The sequence below is a fragment of the Chiloscyllium plagiosum genome, chromosome 13 (assembly GCF_004010195.1).
Source record: "Chiloscyllium plagiosum isolate BGI_BamShark_2017 chromosome 13, ASM401019v2, whole genome shotgun sequence".
In the NCBI taxonomy this organism is placed as follows: Eukaryota; Metazoa; Chordata; class Chondrichthyes; order Orectolobiformes; family Hemiscylliidae; genus Chiloscyllium; species Chiloscyllium plagiosum.
Window position 1 is genome coordinate 47,749,477 of NC_057722.1, and position 22,192 is coordinate 47,771,668.

Below are 22,192 nucleotides of genomic sequence, written 5' to 3' on the forward strand. Positions count from 1 at the left end.
TCCTCCGTGTTGAACGAGGAAGTGCTGAGGGTGACAAGGGTACAAAATGTACTCTGTGGGTTTTCAGTGTTCACCAAAAGTGACTCAGCAGCAGCACTATTGGACAGATTCTAAAAGCCACAGCTGCTAGGCTGGGTGTGCAGAGCCAAGAAAAGGGACAAACATACTCAACCTCATTCTTGCCAATCCGACAGCTTCAGATACATCTGACAAAGACAGTATCAGTAAGAGTGACCAGGCAGTCCTTGTGGAGACAGTCCTTCTTTCACATTGAGAATACCTTCAACATATTGTGCAACACTATCACTGTACTAAATGGAACAGATCCAGCAGCTCAAGACTGGGCATCCATGAGTCGCTGTGGGCCAACGCCAGCAACACAATTGTACTCCAGAACAATCTGTAACCTTATCGCCCAGCATAGCCCCCACTCAACTGTTACCATCCAGCCAGGAGATCAACCCCATGGTTCAGTGGAGAGTGCAGGAGAGCATACCTGAAAAAGAGGTGTCAATCTGGTGAAACTACTTGCATGCCAAACAACAAAAGCAGCAAGTGATAGAGCTAAGTGATCCCACATCCAATGGATCAGATCTAAGCTCTGCAATCCTATCACATCCAGTCATGAATAGTGGTGGACAATTGAACAAGTCATTGCGCGAAGAAGCTCTGCAAATATCCCCAAGTTCAATGATGGAAGAGCCTAACACATCAGTGCAAAAGATAAGACTGAAGCTTTCACAGTAATCTTCAGCTGGAAGTGCTGAGTGGATGATCTATTTCGGCCTCCCCCAGCAGTCCGCAGCATTACAACTACCAATCTTAATCCAACATGATTTACGTGATATCAAGAAATGGTTGGAGGCACTGAATAATGCAAAGACTAAGGTCCAGACAACACTTTGACAATAGTCCTGAAAACTTGTGCACCAGAACTTGCTGTTCCAGTATAGTTACAACACTGGCATCTACTTGACAATATGGAAATTTGCCCAGGTATGATCTGTATACAAAAAGAAGGACAAACCTAACCCAGCCAATTCTCATCCATCAGCCAACTCTCGAACATCAGTAAAGTGATGGAAGGTGTAATCAACAGTGCTATCAGGAAGCACCTGCTCAGTGATGCCCAGTTTAGGTTCCACCAGGGTCACTCATCTCATGACCACCTTACAGCCATGGTTTAAACATGGACAAAAGAGCTGAATTCCAGAGGTGAGGTGAGAGTGACAGTCCTTGACATAAAGTCTACAGGCTACTGAGTGTGGCATCAAGGAACCCTAGCAAAACTGGAATTAATGAGTGTCAGAGGGCAAACTGTCTGGGGGTTAGAGTCATACCTGACTCCCCAAAGCCTGTCCACCATCTACAAGCACAAGTCAGGGGTGTGAAAGAATACTCTCCACTTACCTGGATGAACACTTTAGAAGCTTGACATCATTCAGGACAAAACAGTCTGCTTGATTGGCACTACATACACAAGCATCTACACTCTTTACCACTGATGCTTAATAGCAGCAGTGTGCACTATCTGCAAGACACACTGTAGAAATTCACCAAAGGTCATGCCACTGCATCTTCCAAACGCATGACCAATTCTATCTAGAAGGACAAAGGCAGCAGGTATGTGGGAACAGCACTATCTGGAAGACCCCCGCCACCACCAAACCATTTACCATCCTGACTTGGAAATATACCACCTTTTCTTCAGTATCACTGGGTCAAAATCCTGCAATTCCCTCCTTAAAGGCATTGTGGGTCAACCTACAGAATGTAGAGTGCTGCAATTCAAGAAAGCAACTCACCACCACTTTCTCAAGGGCAACTAGAATCATAGAATCCCTAAAAGTTGAATGCAGGCTATTCACTCCATTTCAGTCCACATCAACCCTCCAAAGAGTATCCCCCCTACCCTAACACCATAACCCCACATTTCCCATGGCTAAGCCTGCATATCGTTGGACTCAGGAGTAAACCAGAGTACCTGGAGGAAACCCATGCAGACATGGTGTGCAAACTCCACACACACACAGTCGCCTGAGGGTGAGAATCGAACCCAGGTTCCTGGTGTTGTGAGGCAGCAGTGCTAACTACTGTGCCATCGCGTCATTGGGATGGGCAATAACTGCTAGCCAGCCAGCGACTCCCAAGTCCTCCAAGTGAATTTCTAAAAAAAATTCTGTCTGCTGGTGCAGGTTTTCAGAAGCTCATTCAAGGCACTTTCAGGTTTGAGAGTCCATGAATATAGTGGAAACCCTTTCAACAAGTTCCAAAAGATAAGTGTAAAACATTTTGACAACTGCATATCTCATTATTTTGGTGTTGAGTTGTAATGTTGAATTATTTTTAATGCAGAGAGTATCTAAGGGATGTCATGGCTTGGAGATGCCAGTGTTGGACTGGGGTGTCCAAAGTTAAAAATCACACAACACCAGGTTATAGTCCAATAGGTTTAGTTGAAAGCACTAGCTTTTGGAGCACTGCTCCTTCAGGTGGTTGTGGAGTACACAATTGTAAGACACCGAATTTATAGCAAAAGTTTACAGTGTGATGTAACTGAAATTTTATATTGAAAAAGACCTGGATTGTTTGTTAAATTTGTCATCTTTTAGAATGACCATGTTGGTTTCAGTTCTTTCATATGTAAATCACAAAACTTTTTTAAAGAGTTGCATTCTCAAGTGAACTTTAAGATAGGTGTCATGTTGGCCCAGATAATGTATTGAAGGTGTGAGCTTCCCTGTGTGAGACTGTCTGTGCCATAATTGTCAGACTGATTCTAATCTAAAAATTGGATTTACAGAATCTTACATGGATTCATGCAGTTTTTGAGTAGAGTAAAATGCAATTCTGCAAGTACAGATCATAATCCAGGACTTTTTCAATATATAATTTCAGTTAGATCACACTGTAAACTTTTGTTATAAATTGTGTTTTACAATCTTATTCTCCACAACCACCTAATGAAGGAGCAGCGCTCCAAAAGCTAGTGCTTCCAACTAAACCTGCTGGACGGCACGGTGGCACAGTGGTTAGCACTGCTGCCTCACAGCGCCAGAGACCCGGGTTCAATTCCCGCCTCAGGCGACTGACTCGCTCCAAAAGCTAGTGCTTCCAACTAAACCTGCTGGACGGCAGGGTGGCACAGTGGTTAGCACTGCTGCTCACAGCGCCAGAGACCCGGGTTCAATTCCCGCCTCAGGCGACTGACTGTGTGGAGTTTGCACGTTCTCCCCGTGTCTGCGTGGGTTTACTCCAGTGCTCCGGTTTCCTCCCACAGTCCAAAGATGTGCAGGTCAGGTGAATTGGCCATGCTAAATTGCCCATAGTGTTAGGTAAGGGGTAAATGTAGGGGTATTGGGTGGGTTGCGCTTCGGCGGGTCAGTGTGGACTTATTGGGCCGAAGGGCCTGTTTCCACACTGTAAGTAATCTAATCTAATGTAATCTATAACCTGGTGTTGTGCGATTTTTATCTTAGGGATGTGCTGTGCACTGTACAATTGCACGCATGCATTATTGTATGTCTCCAATGGATAAATTACCATGATGCATTTTTAAAAACCCTCTGTTGTCATGTTTTTAACTGTGACTTAATTGCATTGAAACATCTTCCTTATTTTCAAAAAGTCTCTGAATTTAGGAAAAATGATTTACATCTGCTTCACTCTCCATTGATGCCAGGCAATCAGTATCGAAGTGGAAATAGATTTTGTTTTGTCGATGGAACTGGGCGTTTTTGCTTGGTTGGGTTTCAAAAGCTTCCTTCAGCAGATAATCTATTTGATCCAAGAATAATTGAAACTTCTGAAAGCTTATAATAACAGATTTTTAAAAATAATTTCTAGTTTGCTTAAAAATATAATAAGGATTATGATTTTTTCCTCTTGGGTGTTTTAGTGCAGTATTATTCATATTGAATTTGAATTCAGTGTTTTCTTATAATATTATAAGTTGAATGGTTTTCCAGTGATTTTAAAAATAATTTCCATCACTCTTGCGTGATTCCTGGGTGCTAATAGTGTGCATGTTGGTGTGTAGCTTTGGACGATATATGGGGAACATTGATGTGGAATGGAGGAAGATGAGGAGGGTCTCTTGCGAGAATGTGAAGGGGCGTGGGGTAATGTTTAGAGTTGTGCTGTTATGTTGGAGTGAATGTGAAGTACATGGGGGGTGTTGGTGAAATTGGAGGGGGAGCGGGGTGTCATTGAAGAATGAGAGGGGGCTTGGATGATGTTTAGAAAACTTTTAAATAATGTTGGAATGTGATGTGTTGTGGTGTTGGAGAACTGAGGCAACGTTTTGAACTGGATCCTTTCTGCATGCATGCTCCCCATGCATTCTATTGCAATGCACAAAGTACACAGCAAACCGAAACCTGTTGAAAAGATGAAAATCCCTGTAATGTCACACATGGATCTTGTGTGCATTATGTGAGTAACGAAAGTGCATCAGTGAGTTTTCTTAAATCCTGTTGGAAATTCAGCCCTGACTGTTTTATTTCTTTTGAATAAATTGCAATTGTTTCTCCCCTCTTTTTTGGTACCTTTTATTCTTTTTTAATGGCTTCTTGTGTGATACTGTATCAAAGGCTTTTCTAAAGTCCATGTATGTAACATCCACTGCACTTACCATCTACAATGTTTGTTACCCCCTCAAACGCATGTACAAGTTATATAGCACAGTTATTCCTTTTTTCCCTCCTCTTTTAACTCAGACAAACTTCACCATTAGTTCAAGTCTTAACAATTCCCCCAGGGCTTGAGGTGAGCTCCACAACCTTAAAGTTCCCCTCCAAGGCACATACCTTCCTTGCCAATCCTTTACAGTCACTTTTTCAAAATCCTGGAACTCCCTTCCTAACTGCATTGAGTGTGTCCGCATGCCAAGGATTGCAGCAATTCAAGACAGTGTCTGACCAGAATCATTTTAAAGGTAATTAAGTATGGACAATAAATGCTGACCCACCGAGTGATGTCCACAACCCATGAATGATTTTGAAAACAATGGAATGAAACAATAGAAGGTGAATCACGGGAGTACTAATAAACCTAATATGCCATGAAATCTCAGGCGTATGAGGAGATTACCGAAAGCTTTTTCAGAAACATAATGCTGTATCCCAAGAATGAATTTTAAAAAGTTGAGCAACATGTACAGTTACTTACACAATACCATAACATCCTTAGACATAGACATATGCAGCTCGACTTTCATTGTAATAGCTCTACAACCATTGGGACAACCACTAAGATCAATGATGATGTTCTTGTGGAGTGCTGCTCCTCTAGGTAAGGGTTAGAGTTGACTTTCAGTTGGCATAACATTTACACCAGCTGAACAGCAAGCTCTTTGAAGGGATGACAGTCACAGGCAGCTCATTCACATTGCTTGAGAATAGCCCAATATGCAATTTCAAAAACTGATGGATTTCTGCACCTAGAACTTTTGTGAAATTTGATGAAGATCATGCATGATATTTTCCTTATAGATCAAATGATCAGCTAATAAATGTTATTGGGAAATATCTAAGCAATTTTGACATTTCCTGTAACCAGCACAAGGCTCATGACTCAAGATGTAGTCTGTATATTCACATCTCTTGACTCAATGAATCAAATCAGTTTCATGCAGTCACTTGTATGCTGTCTATACAAATTTATAATATAGTTAATTATTTAAAGTATTGAGGTGCTTAAATCCCATCAATATGTTTTGAAAGTGCAAAAGATTTTGAAAATGCCATAGTTTCTGGATATATATATATATATATAGAAACCCAGAAACAGAAGTGGAAGTTTGTTGTTCTGGAGAGGTAGCAGGGGAGAAGATCAAGGCCTCAGCTGTGCAAATGTTAACTGTGTTTAAGGTGCAAATTGGAATATTAGCATATTGGACAATAAGTCATCTTTCAGTATTTATAACCTTTTTAGATTAGAATGATGATCTTCTAATTAATATAGATTTATTTTATCTCAACAGCTATTTTACTCTATTCATCCAAAAGTGAAAATAGTTTTATAAACAACATTCAAATAGTTGTCCAAACATAGTCTATTTAGTTTGTTAATCAGTTCATGAAAACATTAGAATGATGTACAGAATTCACACATTGGCTGTTCAAATGCTGCATTGTGCCAGATGTAGTTTTACCACCTTTTCCTCTTATTTGTCTTTGAGTAGGATTAGTTTTCTCTGAGATTGTGTTCAGTTATTTGCTTTTTCCATCATTAATGTTGAAATTTAAAATCACCTCGGAGTACACTACATCAGGTCAAATGAAAAGTAAATTTAGGATATTGTTGTGGGGATGTGGGCCAAGGCAGAAATAACCATCCTAATTGAGAAATATTTGTTTATCATATTCTAGTTATCTCATTCCTATCCCTGTAGTTTAGCCTCATCAGTAAGTCATTGTAGTCAAAAAACATGATCAAAATCTTGGGATCTGGTCCTGAATCACAGCTGCTAAGTGAGAGAGAACATTTTGAGCTTCTAGGCTATGTTGGATTTTTGCCTGAGCCACAAAATAGCCCCATAGCTACTAAACTGCACAGCAATTTGGTTTAAAGCATACATTTTAACACTTACACATTTGTTTTCAGCCTTTCACCTACTTTTTTAATCTGTTTTTCTTGTGATTTCTCTCTTTTTCTTTCGATATTTGCTATTCTTCTCTGATTGCCCCTGAATTCTTTTAACATCTTTTAAAGCCAGCTGCCTGGATTCCTCAAAAACGTACAAATCTTGCTGAGGACTGGGGGATCTGATGTTACCTTGGAGATCAGTGCAGAAACTAAACATTGAAAAATATGAATTGGGAGTGAGAGTAGGTTACTTGACCCTTTGACTCAGCTCTGCCAATATGCCTTCTGGATGCTCAGTTGAACATAAGTGAATATAAGCTGCACATCAGCGAATGTATTTAAACAAAGGCACATTGTTGGGGCCTGTCAGTTTGATCATCCATGCCCATGTTTTATATAAGTGAGTGGTGATTTGGTTTGTGTGGATCACTTTTATCACAGCAAATTGAGAAGTCTCTACAAGGAATCTATACTCCATTCACTTTATATGTAGCTACTAAGACTGACTGACTGTGGGCAAATAAAATGCACCAAATATGATGATGGAACACTCAGTTTGCACAAACATGAAGGACAAAGTACTTTGATCCAATTTGTCATAACAATTTTGCTCAATGTAACAGAGTAAGATTTAAAGACATTTTTAAAGAAAATTTTATTTTGTCATTTTTTTGTCATAAGATTTGAAACATTATCACATTTACCGTAATAGTGTTGCATGGTGCCAAACAGTAGATTTCACTAGGAGAGATAATTACTTCTGTAACGGCTTGAGCTAAACTCATTGCTGGTGTTAGTCATTTTTGTGATCCACAGTAATTTTGATTTCATTTTTATTTCTGCATAAAGTATTTTGTTTCAGATACAGTTATAAGTTTGAAATAGAGCAATTATATCTCATAGATGTATGTTATGGTAGTTCTCTTTCTGTCATTTGTTAGGCTAAGAGCAAAGTTTTAAATTGAATGAGAGTCTCAATTACCAAATTAAGTTCTGTACCTCTCTTCAGGTTGAGCAAGTTAGTTTATAGGAATGTGGGCGGCACGGTGGCACAGTGGTTAGCACTGCTGCCTCACAGTGCCAGAGACCTGGGTTCAATTCCTGCCTCAGGCAACTGTCTGTGTAGAGTTTGCACATTCTCCCCGTGTCTGCGTGGGTTTCCTCCGGGTGCTCTGGTTTCCTCCCACAATCCAAAAATGTGCAGGTTAGGTGAATTGGCCATGCTAAATTGCCCGTAGTGTTAAGTGAAGGGGTAAATGTAGGGGAATGGATCTGGGTGGGTTGCGCTTTGGCAGGTCGGTGTGGACTTGTTGGGCCGAAGGGCCTGTTTCCACACTGTAAGTAATCTAATCATAACCACAGTGCAAACAAATAGCTGTAAACTGCATTCTGTGGATTTAGGAATGGAATACTGTGCAATACTTGGCCAATAATGAAATACAAACCATGGTGAACCAAATCAGCACCCACTGATCTAAAACATGGGCATGGATGATCAAACTGACAAACCCCAACAATGTGCCTTTGTTTAAATACATTTGCTGATATACAGGACATAAAATTGATGCTGAATCTTATGTAGGATAAAGCTGAGTTACAAATTCAGTATTCAATAAGTAGTTATTGAAAGGAACAATGAAATAATTGCAGGAAGAAGTACAGAGAGAAGAACTGGAATTTGACCACCAGAATTGAATTAATGTTTTGATCTTGTATCCAAAACCTTTCTGACATTATTATGATTCATCTACCTGTTTTCTAATTATAACCAAAAGAGCTGCAGATGCTGTAAATCAGAAACAGAAACAGAAATTGCTGGAAAAGCACAGCAGGTCTGGCAGCATTTGTGAAGAGAAATCAGAATTAACATTTCGGGTCTGGTAACCCTTCCTCAGACCATTCCTGCAGTTCTGAGGAAAGGTCATCGGACCTGAAACGTTAACTCTGATTTTTTTTTTCTCATAGATGCTGGCAGACCTGCTGAGCTTTTACAGCAACTTCTGTTTTTGTTTCTGCTTTTTAATTATATTGCTTGCTAATTTTACAAAACATAAATCAGCACAGGCAATCAATAGAAGTAGTTTCCTCAATAGCGACAGTCATTATATTTGGTATGGGTGTTGGTGACCCATGGTTATATGGTTCGGTGCAGTTGTTGCCTCATCCAGAGACAGCAGAATCAAGTCTTGAAGGCAAATCAGATTCTACCCTTGTCCTGTACTTAGTTAACATGATAATGATCCTCAGGAACATCATCCACGTGACGATCAGCGACAACTGTATAGCTGATAGACAAACTGAAATTACATTAAGGGCCAGCTCTGCTTCAATGTTTGCATGGCAATTTTAAGTCTCCTTCTGAAATTGGTTTATTGTCTCTTTGTGTAACAGATTTGTATCAACAAATAGTTGTTTTTAAGCAATGTGTTTCTCACTTGGGACCAGAATGAGAATATTTTGATAAATGTGTGCATCAGGGTAAATATAATTGTACTCACATCTTTGTGCCAGTGGATTAAATTATACTGCCCTGTCTTAAAAAACCAATATTTGAGAGATGTGTGTTGGTTTCTAAAGTAGATACAACTCTTGCATCTGTCTAAATTGAATCAGTTATTCCCCAGCAATTTCCTCAGGTGAAGTTTTGGCCATGGCACAGCATTTGACTTAGGGTGGCCAAAATAAATACAAGGCTCCTTGCACCCCAGCACAGATTTTGGGGATGAGTCTACCTCTGCTTTGTCTGCTTGCCCCCTTTAATTTTCAGGCCACGGACCTTTCAAATAGTACAAAGGTGAGTCTTCACTCCATTTCCAGAAGGAAGTACTACTTGATGTGGTTTCTGATCAGTGGCATCAAGCAAAGTGTTGGCCATTGCTGATGCTGCAGAGAGTGGCCTTCAGTGGTGGACCATATATTGAGGGAAATCCATGGGGTCAGGGTTACGCTTGGAAGCTTTGGTAAATGAGGAATGGGAACATGTTGGAAGGACAGTGAAAGTGGCTTTCACTTACCAGTAACCCACAGGTTTGAATGTACCCAACTATCTATTGCTGCCCTCGTTCTCCCATACATCCACCACCATCCTATTGGGTGGAGATTCTCACCTTGTTTGTTGTATTGGAGCAATGTTGGAATGAGAGCTTCAAGTGGCCATTAATAATCAACTTCAGGACCTCAGTTGAGTCGGTTTATCTTCATTTATTGTAGAAACGTTACGTTAAGTTAAAATATGATAGTACCACTTGTGGTGGCAGATATAGCAGATTCAAGTTAGAATATGACAAACAGTGGTCTGAATTTTAAAGGATATCCATATACATCTGCTGTCTATAAAATGCATGGTGGATGTGGGTGTACCAGCAGCAGGCAAGGCATTGAGAGCACGTACTCCAATTTACAGACTCAGCTGCTTGTTTTCCTGTCTTGGGTAACCCTTTAAAATTCAGCCCACAGTTTCTGTCCTATTCTAACTTGAACCTGCTCCATCTGCAACCACCATAAGTAATCCTATTAGGATTTTAGCTCAACATGACCTTTCTACAATAAATGAAGATAAATTCACAGAATAAATAAGTTCATTTTGAACTTTCCCATTTGTGTACAAGCTTATAAAGTGATTTTATTTGAAAACCGCATTAATTAACAAATGTGATAGATGAATATATAGAAGAAAGTGAGGACTGCAGACGCTGGAGACCACACTCCCATTTATCTCTCAGCTTCCCCCCTGGCCCACAAGCCTCATTCCTGATGAAGGGCTTATGCCGAAACATCGATTCTCCTGCTCCTCGGATGCTGCCTGACCTGCTGTGCTTTTCCAGCACCACACTCTTCGACATAGATGAATACATGGACAGAATGATTCTGCAATTACAGAAAGTTTTGGAAATAGAAATGAAGAGATGACGATATTTATTGTGGCCTGGATTGATCGAGTAGTTGAGGGTCAAATATTGGAATTAGTTTTATTTTTATCTTTTTGTGATATGTGAGAATTACTAATGAAGTCAGCGTCTGTGGTCTTGGGTGATGATCTGTAATGTACTGGTAACAGTGAGATGAGAGGATAGTGGTGGATGTGTGGGAGAACGAGGGCAGCATTTTAAGGAGATAAATCTGCTTGTAGTGGAGAGATCAAGGGGAAGAGGATCTGAACAAGAAATCCAGAACCATTTTCAGATTTTCACATCAATTTCAAAAATTGAGCACGGTGAACAAAGGATTTCTGTTTAAAGCTCGCTGACACGTTGGCTCAGTGGTTAGCACTGCTACCTCACAGCACCAGGACCCAGGTTCGATTCCAGCCTTGGGCAACTGTCTGTGTGAAGTTTGCATGTTCTCCCCATGTTGCATGGGTTTCCTCCCGGTGCTCCAGTTTCCTCCCACAAACCAAAGGTTAGATGAATTGGCTATGCTAAATTGCCCATAGTGTTCAGGGATCCATAGGTTAGGTGCATTAGTTAGGGGAAAAATGTAGAGTGGTAGGAGAATGGGTCTGGGTGGGTTACTCTTCAGAGGGTCAGTGTAGACTTGTTGGGCTTAATGGCCTGTTTCCACATTGTAGAGATTCAGTGAAAGCTGTTTTGGACAGACCTTTAGAGCTGCTCTTAACATGAATTCCTGAGACTTCAGTTGCCAGAAGACTGAAAATATGTGTGGAAAGTCCTTTCCCCATGGGTCCCCCTTCTCTTTCAGTGCAGTAACAGCCACAGGTAATGCACACCTACTTGGTCCATAATTAATGAGTTCTTGCTCCAGAGCATGAAAAATGTTAGCAGCAGACTACTAAGAAAATCTGAGCTTCATGTGCCATGTCAAGAAAGAGGATCCTCTATTTGTGTGCCTTGTGTTAGAGATATCACCTCGATCACGCTGACCTCTGTCTTTATCCCCTTTGTTGGTGGAGGAAGAAGCAACTAAGACTGCAGCTGATGTTGTTGCTGTTGGCAGACGTGGTCCTCATGTCTTCATCAGAGCTCCATGCCATTGCTACATAAGCTGCTCCAGAAAAACACCGATGGGTTTTTAAGACGTTATCAGATATCAAAAAATTTCATAGCAGTGAAAGTTATACATTAAAGCAATTTATGCAATGGGTTTTCTTTCCACTCTGAAAACAGTCCAATTGCAACATATTAAATGTTTGCTAAATTGCACTCTCCTATATACTAATGTCATGCTTATTTTTAAAACAAAATCCAATCTAAGTCTAAGTAACATTTGCCCCTGCTGGGAAGGTGAATTGAGGGCAGTATTGTGGCAAACTGAACGACTTTTATCTCTTATACAATGTATTTCTGGCTAGAGTGCCAAACACCATTTCATTTGATTTTCTTTTTACAAGAATTTGACATGAATATGTAGACTTGAGAATGAGTCACTTGGCACAACAGCCTGAGCCTTGAGTACATTAGTTGAAGTAACACACAAAAGCGATTGTTGTTGCTATGCTGACCACATCATAACTGATCTAGTGCTATTGCTGCATGTGCATAAAACTGTGTCCTTCAGAGTCACCTCTGCAGCTATTCAGCTTTTTGTGCTGTAATGTTAACCACCAGTTTGTCTGAAGCTTAAATGACTGAACTCGTGCATTTGTTGTTCTTTCAAGAATTGAAGGTTTTGGTAAATTATGTTGACTGCTTTGGTAATTTCTGCAGCCAAAAGTGGTGAAATGCGGGACAACAGTAATGATGGTTGAAACGTGGTGTGGCCACTGTTGAAACCTGCCAAAGTGCACTGAAAGATTCACTGCTGTGTTTGATAAATTTAAACTGATTCTATCAGCACAGACCATCCATCCATTGAAACATTTGCAAATTGTCTTTTCCTAGAATTATTGCACATCATTGTAACACCGGCACTTTTGCTGAAAACTTGTGTAGCAACGCCTGTAAATAGCCCTCGCATACAATATGGTTTATTGCGCAAGATTCGGTTGAATTATTTTAATGCAGATTTATACATTAATCATCTGTGTTTGTCGCAATACTTTTATTCTTTTCCCAACTAACTAAATGCATGCTATGAATACATCACAGAAGGGGCCTGTACCCAAAGATTGAAATAATGCTCACAAGTTTTGGGATCTTAGATGCCACCTTGTAGCGATATTCTTGCCTCTGAACCAGAAATGGAAAGGAAAGAAGAGTTCATGCCTTCAGAGACTTCAGTTTACTTTGACCAGAGTACTCTCCCACCATTCCAGTACAATAATAGAAGAGTTCTGCTTTCTTTGTTCATGGGATGTAGGCATTGCTGTCTAGGCCAGTATTTGTTGCCCATCCCAAATCCCCACCTGGAGAAGGTGATGATGAGCTGCAATCCTTAGCGTGTCAGGAACCTCACAGTGCTAGAATTCCTAAGATTTTGACCCAACAGTAGTGAGCAGACAGTAAGTTTGAATGGTGTGTGTGGAGGCATCTTGCAGTTGGTAGTGTTCTCGTATACCTGCAGTCAGGATGTTAGAAGGTGCTGTTGGAAGAGTTTTGGTAAATTGCTGTAGTGCATCTTGTCAGTGATATGTACTTCTGCCTCTGTGCATCAGGAGCAAAAGGAGTGGAGTTGAAGGGAATGGATGAGGTGCCAGTCAAGCAGGATATTTTATCCAGGATGATACCAAACTACTAGAGTGGTTTTGAAATTGTGCCTTGTGGATGACAGAGTTTGAAGAGTCAGGAAATGAGTTACTCACTGCAGAATTCCTAGCCTCTGACATTCTCTTGGAGCCATGATATTTATATGGCTGGTCTAATTCAGTTTCTGGTCAATGATAACCCCCAAGGTATGAGGGAAGTCAGTGATGGTAATGCAACTGAACATCAAGGGGTGATGTTCACATTCATTCTTGTTGGAGCTGACCATTGCCTGACACTTGTTTTGTGCCAATATTACTTGCTATTAATCAGCCCAAAGTCTGAATGTTATCCAGGTGTTGCTTCATGTGGACATGGACTGTTTCAGTGTCTGAGAATTTAGATCCTACAAGCAGAATTTAGGGAGTTAGGAGCCAAGTTGAAAAGTAGGATCTCAGAGGTAGTAATCTCAGCATTACTACCAGTGCCACGTGCTAGTCAGTAGAAATGACAGAACAGACAGGGTAAAAAAGTGGCTTGAGAGATGGTGCAAGAGGGAGGGGTTCAGATTTTTGGGACATTGGGACTGGTTCTGAGGGAGGTGAGACTATTACAAATCGGACGGTTTACACCTGGGAAGCATTAGAACCAATGTCCTCGTGGGTGCTTTTGCTCATGCTGTTGGGAGGGTTTAAACTAATGTGGTAGGCGGTTGGGAATCAAATGAAGAGGTTAGTGGACAGTAAGCAAGCTTTAGTTACTGCTTCTAAGGAACTAGATAATGAAGTCAACATGACTAATGGGAAGAGTAAGCAGGGAGCAGATGATGAACACAAACAGACAGGTGGTCTGAGGTGAATTTGTTTTAATGTGAGAGGTGTAGTAGGTAAGGCAGATGAACTTATGGCTTGGATTAGTACCTGGGAGTTTGATGCTATTGGTATTACTGAGACTTGGTTGAAGGAAGGATGAGATCGGCAACCAAATATTCCAGGATATAGATGCTTCAGACAGGATTGAGACGGGGTGGAGGAGTTGCATTACTTGGTCAGAGAAGATATCACAATTGTGCTGAAGGGGGGCACTATGGAGGATTCGAACAGTGAGGCAATATGGGCAGAACTCAGAAATAGGAAGGGTGTGGTAACAATGTTGGGACTATACTACAGGCCTCCCAACAGCGAGCATGAGATAGAGATAAAAATATGTAAACAAATTATGAAAAGATGTTGGAGCAACAGGATGGTCATGAGAGGAGATTTTAATTTTCCCAACATTGTCTGGGATTCACTTAGTGTTAAAGATTTAGATGGAGCAGAATTTGTCTGGAGCATCCAGGAGGGTTTTGTAGAGCAATATGTAAATAGTCCAACTTGGAAAGGGGCCATACTGGACTTGGTGTTGGGGAATGAACCCAACCAACTGGTTGAAGTTTCAGCAGAGGATTACTTTGGGAATAGTGATTACAGTTCCATAAGTTTTAGAATACTCGTGGACAAAGATGAGAGTGGTCCTAAAGGAAGAATGATAAATTGGAGAAGACCAACTATAGCAAAATCTGGCAGGATCTGGGGAATGTGGGTTGGGAGCAGCTGTTTGAAGGTAAATACACATTTGATATGTGGGAGACTTTTAAAGAGACGTTGATTAGAGTGCAGGACAGACATGTCCCTGTGAAAATGAGGGATAGAAATGGCAAGATTAGGGAACCATGGATGACAGGTGAAATTGTGAGACTAGCCAAGAGGCAAAAGGAAGTGTACATAAGGTCTAGGCAACTGAAAACAGACAAAGCTTTGGAAGAATATTGGGAAAGTAGAACCAATCTGAAACAAGGAATTAAGAGGGCTAAAAGGGGTCATGAAATATCTTTAGCAAACAGGGTTAAGGAAAATCCCAAAATCTTTTATTCGTATATAAGGAGCAAGAGGGTAACTAGAGAAAGAGTTTGCCCACTCAAGGACAAAGGAGGAAAGTTATGCATGGAGGCAGAGCAAATGGGTGAGATTCTTAACGAGTACTTTGCATCGATATTCACTGAGGAGTGGGACATGATGGATGTTGAGATTAGAGATAGATGTTTGATTACTCTCAGTCAAGTCAGCATAAGGAGGGAGGATGTGTTGGGTATTAGAAAAGGCATTAAGGTGGACATGTCCCCAGATCTGGATGGGATCTATCCCAGGTTACTGAGGGAAGCAAGAGAGGAGCTAGCTGGGGCCTTAACAAATATCTTTGCAGCATCTTTGAACACGGAGGAGGTCCTGGAGGACTGGAGAATTGCTAATGTTGTTGCCTTGTTTAAGAAGGGTAGATGTACTGTCTAGGTGAATAGATAACTGGCCGAGCAACAGGAGACAGAGAGTAGTGGAAGGAAGTTCCTCAAAGTGGAGACCTGTGACCAGTGGTGTTCCACAGGGATCCGTGCTGGGACCACTATGATATAAATAAATGATGTGGAGGAAGGTATAGATGGTCTGATTAGCAAGTTTGCAGGTGACACTAAAATTGGTGGAGTAGCAGACAGTGAAGGGGACTATCAGAGAATGGAGCAGAATATAGATAGATTGGAGAGTTGGGCAGAGAAATAGCAGATGGAGCTCAATCTGGGCCAATGTGAGGTGATGCATTTTGGAAGATCCAATTCAAGAACGAAAAATACAGTAAATGGAAAAGCCCTGAGGAAAATTGAGGTGCAGAGAGATCTGGGTGTTCAGGTCCATTATTCCCTGAAGGTGGCAATGCAAGTCGATAGAGTTGTCAAGAAGGCATACGGCATGCTTTCCTTCATTGGGTGGGGGTATTGAGTACAAGAGTTGTCAGGTCATGTTACAGTTGTGTCGGATTTTGGTTCGGCCACATTTGGAATACTGTGTACAGTTCTGGTCACCACATTACCAAAAGGATGCGGATGCTTTGGAGAAGGTGCAGAGGAGGTTCACCAGGATGTTGCCTGGTATGGAGGGCACTAGCTCAGTTATGATTATTTTCATTATAAAGACAGAGGTTGAGGGGGGATCTGATTGAGAGCTTCAAAATCATGAGAGGTACAGACAGAGTGGATAGCAAGAAGCTTTTCCCCAGATTGTGGGACTCAATTACTAGGGGTCACAGGTTTAAGGTGAGAGGGGAAAAGTTTAAGGGGGATATGCGTGGAAAATTCTTTATGCAGAGGGTGGTGGGTGCCTGGAATGCATTGCCAACGTAGGTGGTAGAGGCGGGCACGATAGCGTCATTTAAGGTGTAACTAGACAGATACATGACTGGGCAGGGAGCTGAGGAATACAGATCTTTGGAAAGTAGGCGGCAGTTTTAGATAGAGGATCTGGATTGGCTTAGGCTTGGAGGGCCGAAGACCCTGTTCCTGTGTTGTAATTTTTTTTTTGTTCTTTTATTTATTGCAAATGGTGCTGAAATTGTGCCATCAGCAGCAACCATCCCCACTCCTGACCTTTATGATGGAGGGAAAGATCATTGATGAACCAGCTGAAGATGGTTTGTCGGAGAACACTATCCTGAGAACTCCTGCTTAAAGCTGATGTGACTAACCTCCAACAATCACAATTATCTTCCTTTGTGATAGACACAACTCCCACTAGTGGAGTACTTCCCCAATTCTGATTGACTCCAGTATTTCCAGGGTTCTTTGATACCACACTCTGTCAAAGGTGGCCTTGATGTCAAGGGCAGTTATTCTCACTTCAGCTCGTTGGTGCTGTAATGAGGTCAGGTGAAGGGTTGTCCTGATGCCACCAAACAGTGCGCTAGTACTTGGGTTATTTGTTTGCGTGTGCAGCTTGATAGCACTCTTGATGATCCTTTCCATCGTTTTGTTAATAATTGAGAGTATATCAAAAGAGAAGAGGAGAAATTTCTTCACTCGGCCTGTCAAACCTGTGGAATTCTCTGCCACGAAACGTAGTTGAGGCAAAAACGTTGAATGTTTTCAAGAAGGATTTTAGATATATTCTTAGAGCTAAAGGGTTCAAAGGGTATGGAGAGAAAGAGCGCAAATAGAGTACTGTGTTGAATGATATGATCATTTTGAATGACAGCATAGGGTCAAAGGGCTGAATGACCTCAACTTTGTCCTGCTCCTATTTTTATTGGTCAGGTTGGGTTTGTCCTTCCTGTGTAAAGTGCAATCTTGGATAATTTTCCACAGGGTCAGGTAGATGCTAGTGTAGCTGTACTGCCACAGCTTGGCTCAGGGTGTGGCTCTTCTGGAGCACACATTTTCAGTGATACCTGGCACCACAGTAAGAGGTGAAAATGGATTAGCCACTCAGCACTCCTCTTTGCAAGTAATTCAGCCTTCTCTTTGCACTGATAGGCTGGGCTCCCAGTCTTCAAGGCTGGGGAATTTGTGAAGATTACACTGCAAGTGAGTAGCTGATTCCACCAATGAAGCCTGCAGAACTTAAAACTGATCCATTTGATTGTGGGATTTCTTAGCCCAGTCTCTTGCATTCTGCTGGAGCTGTTTGGCATGCAGGATGTTCTGTGTTGTAATATCACCAGATTGATACCTCATTTTTAACTGTGTTTCGTGTTATTCTTGGCATGACCTCCTGCACTCTTCTTTGAACTGAAGTTGATTTCCTAGCTTGATGGTAATGGTGGAGTGGGAGATAGTATTTCTGTGCAGTTCTACTCCTGCTGATGGCCACAGTGTCTTATGAGTGCCCAAGATTAAGTTACTAGATCTGTTCAAAGTCTTGCCTTTTGGCATGGTGGTAGTGCCACACAACAGAATTGTGGGTATCCTCAATATGAAAATGTGACTTCCATCTCCACAAGAATTCCCACCATTACCATCACATATGGGCATGACTGAGATATGTCGATTGATGAGGATGTGGTCAAGTAAGTTTCTTCCTTTTGGTTCCCTCAGTACCTGCCACAATCTGAGTCGAACAGCTATGTCCTACTCGGGCAGCTCGGTCAATTGTGGTGCCACTCTTGGTGATGGACATTAAAGTCCCTGAAGGAGAAAGTGAGAACTGCAGATGCTGGAGATTAGAGTCGAGAGTGTGGTGCTGGAAAAGCACAGCAGGTCAGGCAGGAGCAGGAGAATTGATGTTTTTGGGCATAAGCCCTTCATCAGGAATTCATCACTCCCCTCATCCTGGTGAAGGGCTTATGCCTGAAATGTCAATTCTCCTGCTGCTCAGATGCTGCCTCACCTGCTGCGCTTTTCCAGCACCACACTCTCGACTTGAACTCCCTGAATCCAGAGTACCTCATGTGTCCTTATCACACATAGGTCTTCCTCTACCTGGTGTTCAACGAGGAGGAATACACCCTGAGGAGTTGGGTGTATAATTCCTCCACATGTTTGACCTGATGCCATGAGACTTCACTGGATCCAGAATCATGTTGCAGCTTCTCAGGTCATCTCCCTCCCAACTGTGTAGCACTGTGCCACCACCCACTATCTCTCCTGCCTGTGGAACAAGGATGGTGGTAATGGTATCTGGGATACAGTCATACTTGAGGAATATTTTCTTAGAGAAAATGACAGGCTTTTGTCTGACTCATCAATGGGCCAGCTTGCTCAATACTAGCACAAACCCCAGATGGTGATGAGGAGAACATTGCTGGGTCAGTGGATCTGTGGTTTGCCATTATTGTTTCAGATTTATATATTGATGCCACATGGTCTATCTGGAGTACTGTCAGGGACTTTCAGGTAAGTCATTTAACTCAAACCTGTCTACCCATTCAGATGGGTACAAAAGATTCCATGACACTGTGGAAGGCTGCATTGAAGAGCCCTCCCAGCATTTATCAATTTCATCAAGAAAAACAACTGTCTGGCAAATTATCCAGATGCTGTTTAAGGACTTTGCTGCATTTCCCTGCATTAAAAAGTCATTTACACTTCAAAAAAAGTTAATGAAGATGCTATATAAATGCATGTTTGCTCTTTCCTTCTGCAGATGTCATGGCCTCCTGGAGCTCCTTAAATAAAAATCATTGTGGTTGGAGGTGGGAAGAAGTTTCCATTAATCCCATTTCAGTTACTCCAGTCTGAGCTGAGTGGGCAAAACTTCAAAGATCCTGCTTTCAGTAGGTCTTAAGCTGCCTGAGCCTCTACCCACTGAGAATGTAGGAAGACAGACAGGGTAGCAATTCTTTGTTTACTTACTTCCCTGTGAAAATATACTTTATACACCCAGGAAATCCTCAGGAATGAACATACACCAAGGGTCAAAAGCTTGATGTAATGGATACTTACTTTCTGTTTTGCTAGTATTTGCAACCGGTTTCACAGGAGCAAAACCACATCAGCAGTGTGTCACTCACCTAAATAATTTAGAAAAATAATAATACATTTGTCCTCTTCCTTACAGGATTGCTAGTGGTTTCGGTGGTGCCCTGTTTGTCTACTTCCACAGGAAGATAGTGGCAATCATGAGAAAACAAAAAACCATTAACAAGTTTTTGATGAAAAAGTAAGTATTAAATACTGCGATGTTTCTTAAATTATTAAGGCTTGTTTACACTCTCTATGTAACTTTAATTTTCCCCTCTTGGTATTGACACCCGTGTTGGTTGTATTAACAAACACAATTTCCTGGGTACAGATGTAAGGGATGTGTCAATGGTGCTGCCCAGGATTTATTTTTGTTTCTTCAAACCTCTTCTCAGTCAGATGCCATCAGCATTGCCAAGAGAAGTGTTTTAACATCAAATCACGTCATTTTGGGCTATTTTTCTCTCCTTTTAACCTATAACGACATTTCAGGTAAAAAAATTTTTAAAGCCCATAAGTAATTATTTGAGCTAAAAAGTGGATTTTATTTTTAAAGTTCCAGTTACATTTACTCTTTTTCAATGCAGTGAGACTCCTGTTGCTCCAGACGTCATAACTGTGAAGTACTGACACATAATTTAAACAGTCCTTGTGTTTTTTTTTAAAACAAGAGCTAGCTCCAAAATAGTCCACAATCCAATTCAATTATCAGTTGGAATAAATTACCAAAGACCTATTTAATTTTAAATATACATTTACCAGTTCCAAATGGAAATAAAAATCTATTTAGCTTGTTTGTGCAAATTGACTCTGAGCTGAATTGAACTGTTTTTTAAAATAAATCTTGCCAGTGAAATGGCACATTTACATGTTTGTCATATATGCCTTTTGTACTGTCTGGCCAATATAACCAACCTGCAGCTTTGACAGCCGTCAATACATGGTCAATGTGTATCTTGTATTTTTATCCTACGTAAGTTCAAGAATAAATTGAATCAAATGACTAAAGAATGGAACAAGATTGTCCATCAATTATAAACTTAGTTCCTATCATAGTCTCTGATAGCCATATAAAAGAGTCTTCAAACCAATTTGGAATCGATGGAATGGTTGAATTGTTTTGCACCAGTACAGATCTTTTGAACATTATCCTGGTCCAAGTCAGCTCACAAAGCTGCAGTGACACCTAAAATCCTTGCTTCCCATATCCGAATGCTGTACGAATTCCTGTGAAAGGCACTTGCAATCTGATTTTTCGCATAAACTTTACTCAGTTCATTACAGATGTTTGTTTTGGAGGGCAAGGTAAACAAAACCTGAAGTCAACCCTGAAGAACGGTCATTTTGCACTTGAAACGTTAACTCTGACTCTCTCTCCACAGATGCTGCCAGAGCTGTTGAGTTTCTCCAGGACCTTATAGTTAATAGAAACAAATATGCTGACTGCACTGATAGATCTTCTCAAGATATGCTATTAACTGAATTGAGTTTCATAGTAATAATTATTTAGTTCAGACCGTCAAGAATTTGGGAGAGAGATAGTGGGCTTAGATGCTTTTGGATAAAATATGGTTGATCTTGTAATGATTGACACAACTTTTTTCTTTCTTAGGCGGTTGCTTTATCCAGCACTGGTGACATTGATTATTGCCACACTCTCATTTCCTCCAGGATTTGGCCAGTTCATGGCTGGAGAGGTGCGTTTTCTAATTCCTTATAATTATGTACACATCTTTATGAAATCAGTCAATCAGCTTTAAGTCGGTCTTGAATTTTGAAAGTGAACAGGGTACTACTGCTATATTTTAGCTACAATGGGAGAATATGATTGCACTAATTGTGATGGAATTTTCAATGATTGTGTTGTGTAATATTTAAACCAGTGTGGGGAATAGGAAATAAAACAAGTCAGCCAAAGCAGCAATTGTGGTGGAGTAAATAGAAAGGCTATATACAACACAGTATCTGAGCAATGGCAAAGCAATTGATCACACAGCAGAGGAGTTAGCTGTGCAATGTTGAAGATTTTAAAACCTGGATGCATTCATTGTTAATAAGAAAGTGTTAGTTCATTTAACTTTTGTACTTTTATTGTCTCCAATGTTCTGGTCTCCTGGAAGATGCCCTGTTAGGTGCACCACACATCCCCTTGGAAGTCCCGTCATGCAGGCTATGCATTCATGCATGGGAAGTTTAAATTTCCAGCGGACAATTAAATTGCATTTGGAATGTTCCAACAATGACTTCAACTCTGAATTACAGTTAGGGGCTCAGAGGTTTTCATATTACTCTAAGTAAAACCTAGATGAATTAAAACCTGCTGTAACTCTGAAAAAAACTCTATAAACTGACTCCACAGTTGCTCACTCTGACCACAGCCATCCTTACCCAGTACCTGACTGCTGTCCCTGCACCACTGAAACTTCCTGACACCTGATCCACTCTATGTTTTCACCGACTTGGGTGAATACTGGCTCTGTGAAGGTTTGTTGAAGATCCAGTTGCTCCCATGATCATTGCGCAACCAGGTAAAACACAATGTGTTTACATTTCAACCTATGCCTAATCCAAGTAATGAAAGAGCATATTACCACTTAGAGTGCACTGCAAAGTGAGATAGACCTCAAGATAGATCCATATATTTTCTAATCACCATGTTCAGTGCTGGTATTACATAAATAAGGTGAAGGTGTACCACAAAAGAGCTCTCGTGAGTCAGACATAAAATATCACTTTAATGTTAAAATACAAAGCAGTAATAGCTTCA

The 22,192-nt window shown here is 40.9% G+C and overlaps 1 protein-coding gene across 2 annotated transcripts in view; it reads left to right on the top strand.

Moving 5' to 3' along the window:
* Window positions 1–22,192, top strand: part of clcn2c (chloride channel 2c) — a 611,909-nt gene that overhangs the window by 379,525 nt on the left and 210,192 nt on the right. For both annotated transcript variants that reach the window (XM_043702310.1, XM_043702311.1), the window contains 2 exons: window positions 19,523–19,624; window positions 21,038–21,122. In XM_043702310.1, coding sequence (XP_043558245.1) covers window positions 19,523–19,624; window positions 21,038–21,122 — 187 coding nt within the window. The remainder of the gene's footprint in view (window positions 1–19,522; window positions 19,625–21,037; window positions 21,123–22,192) is intronic.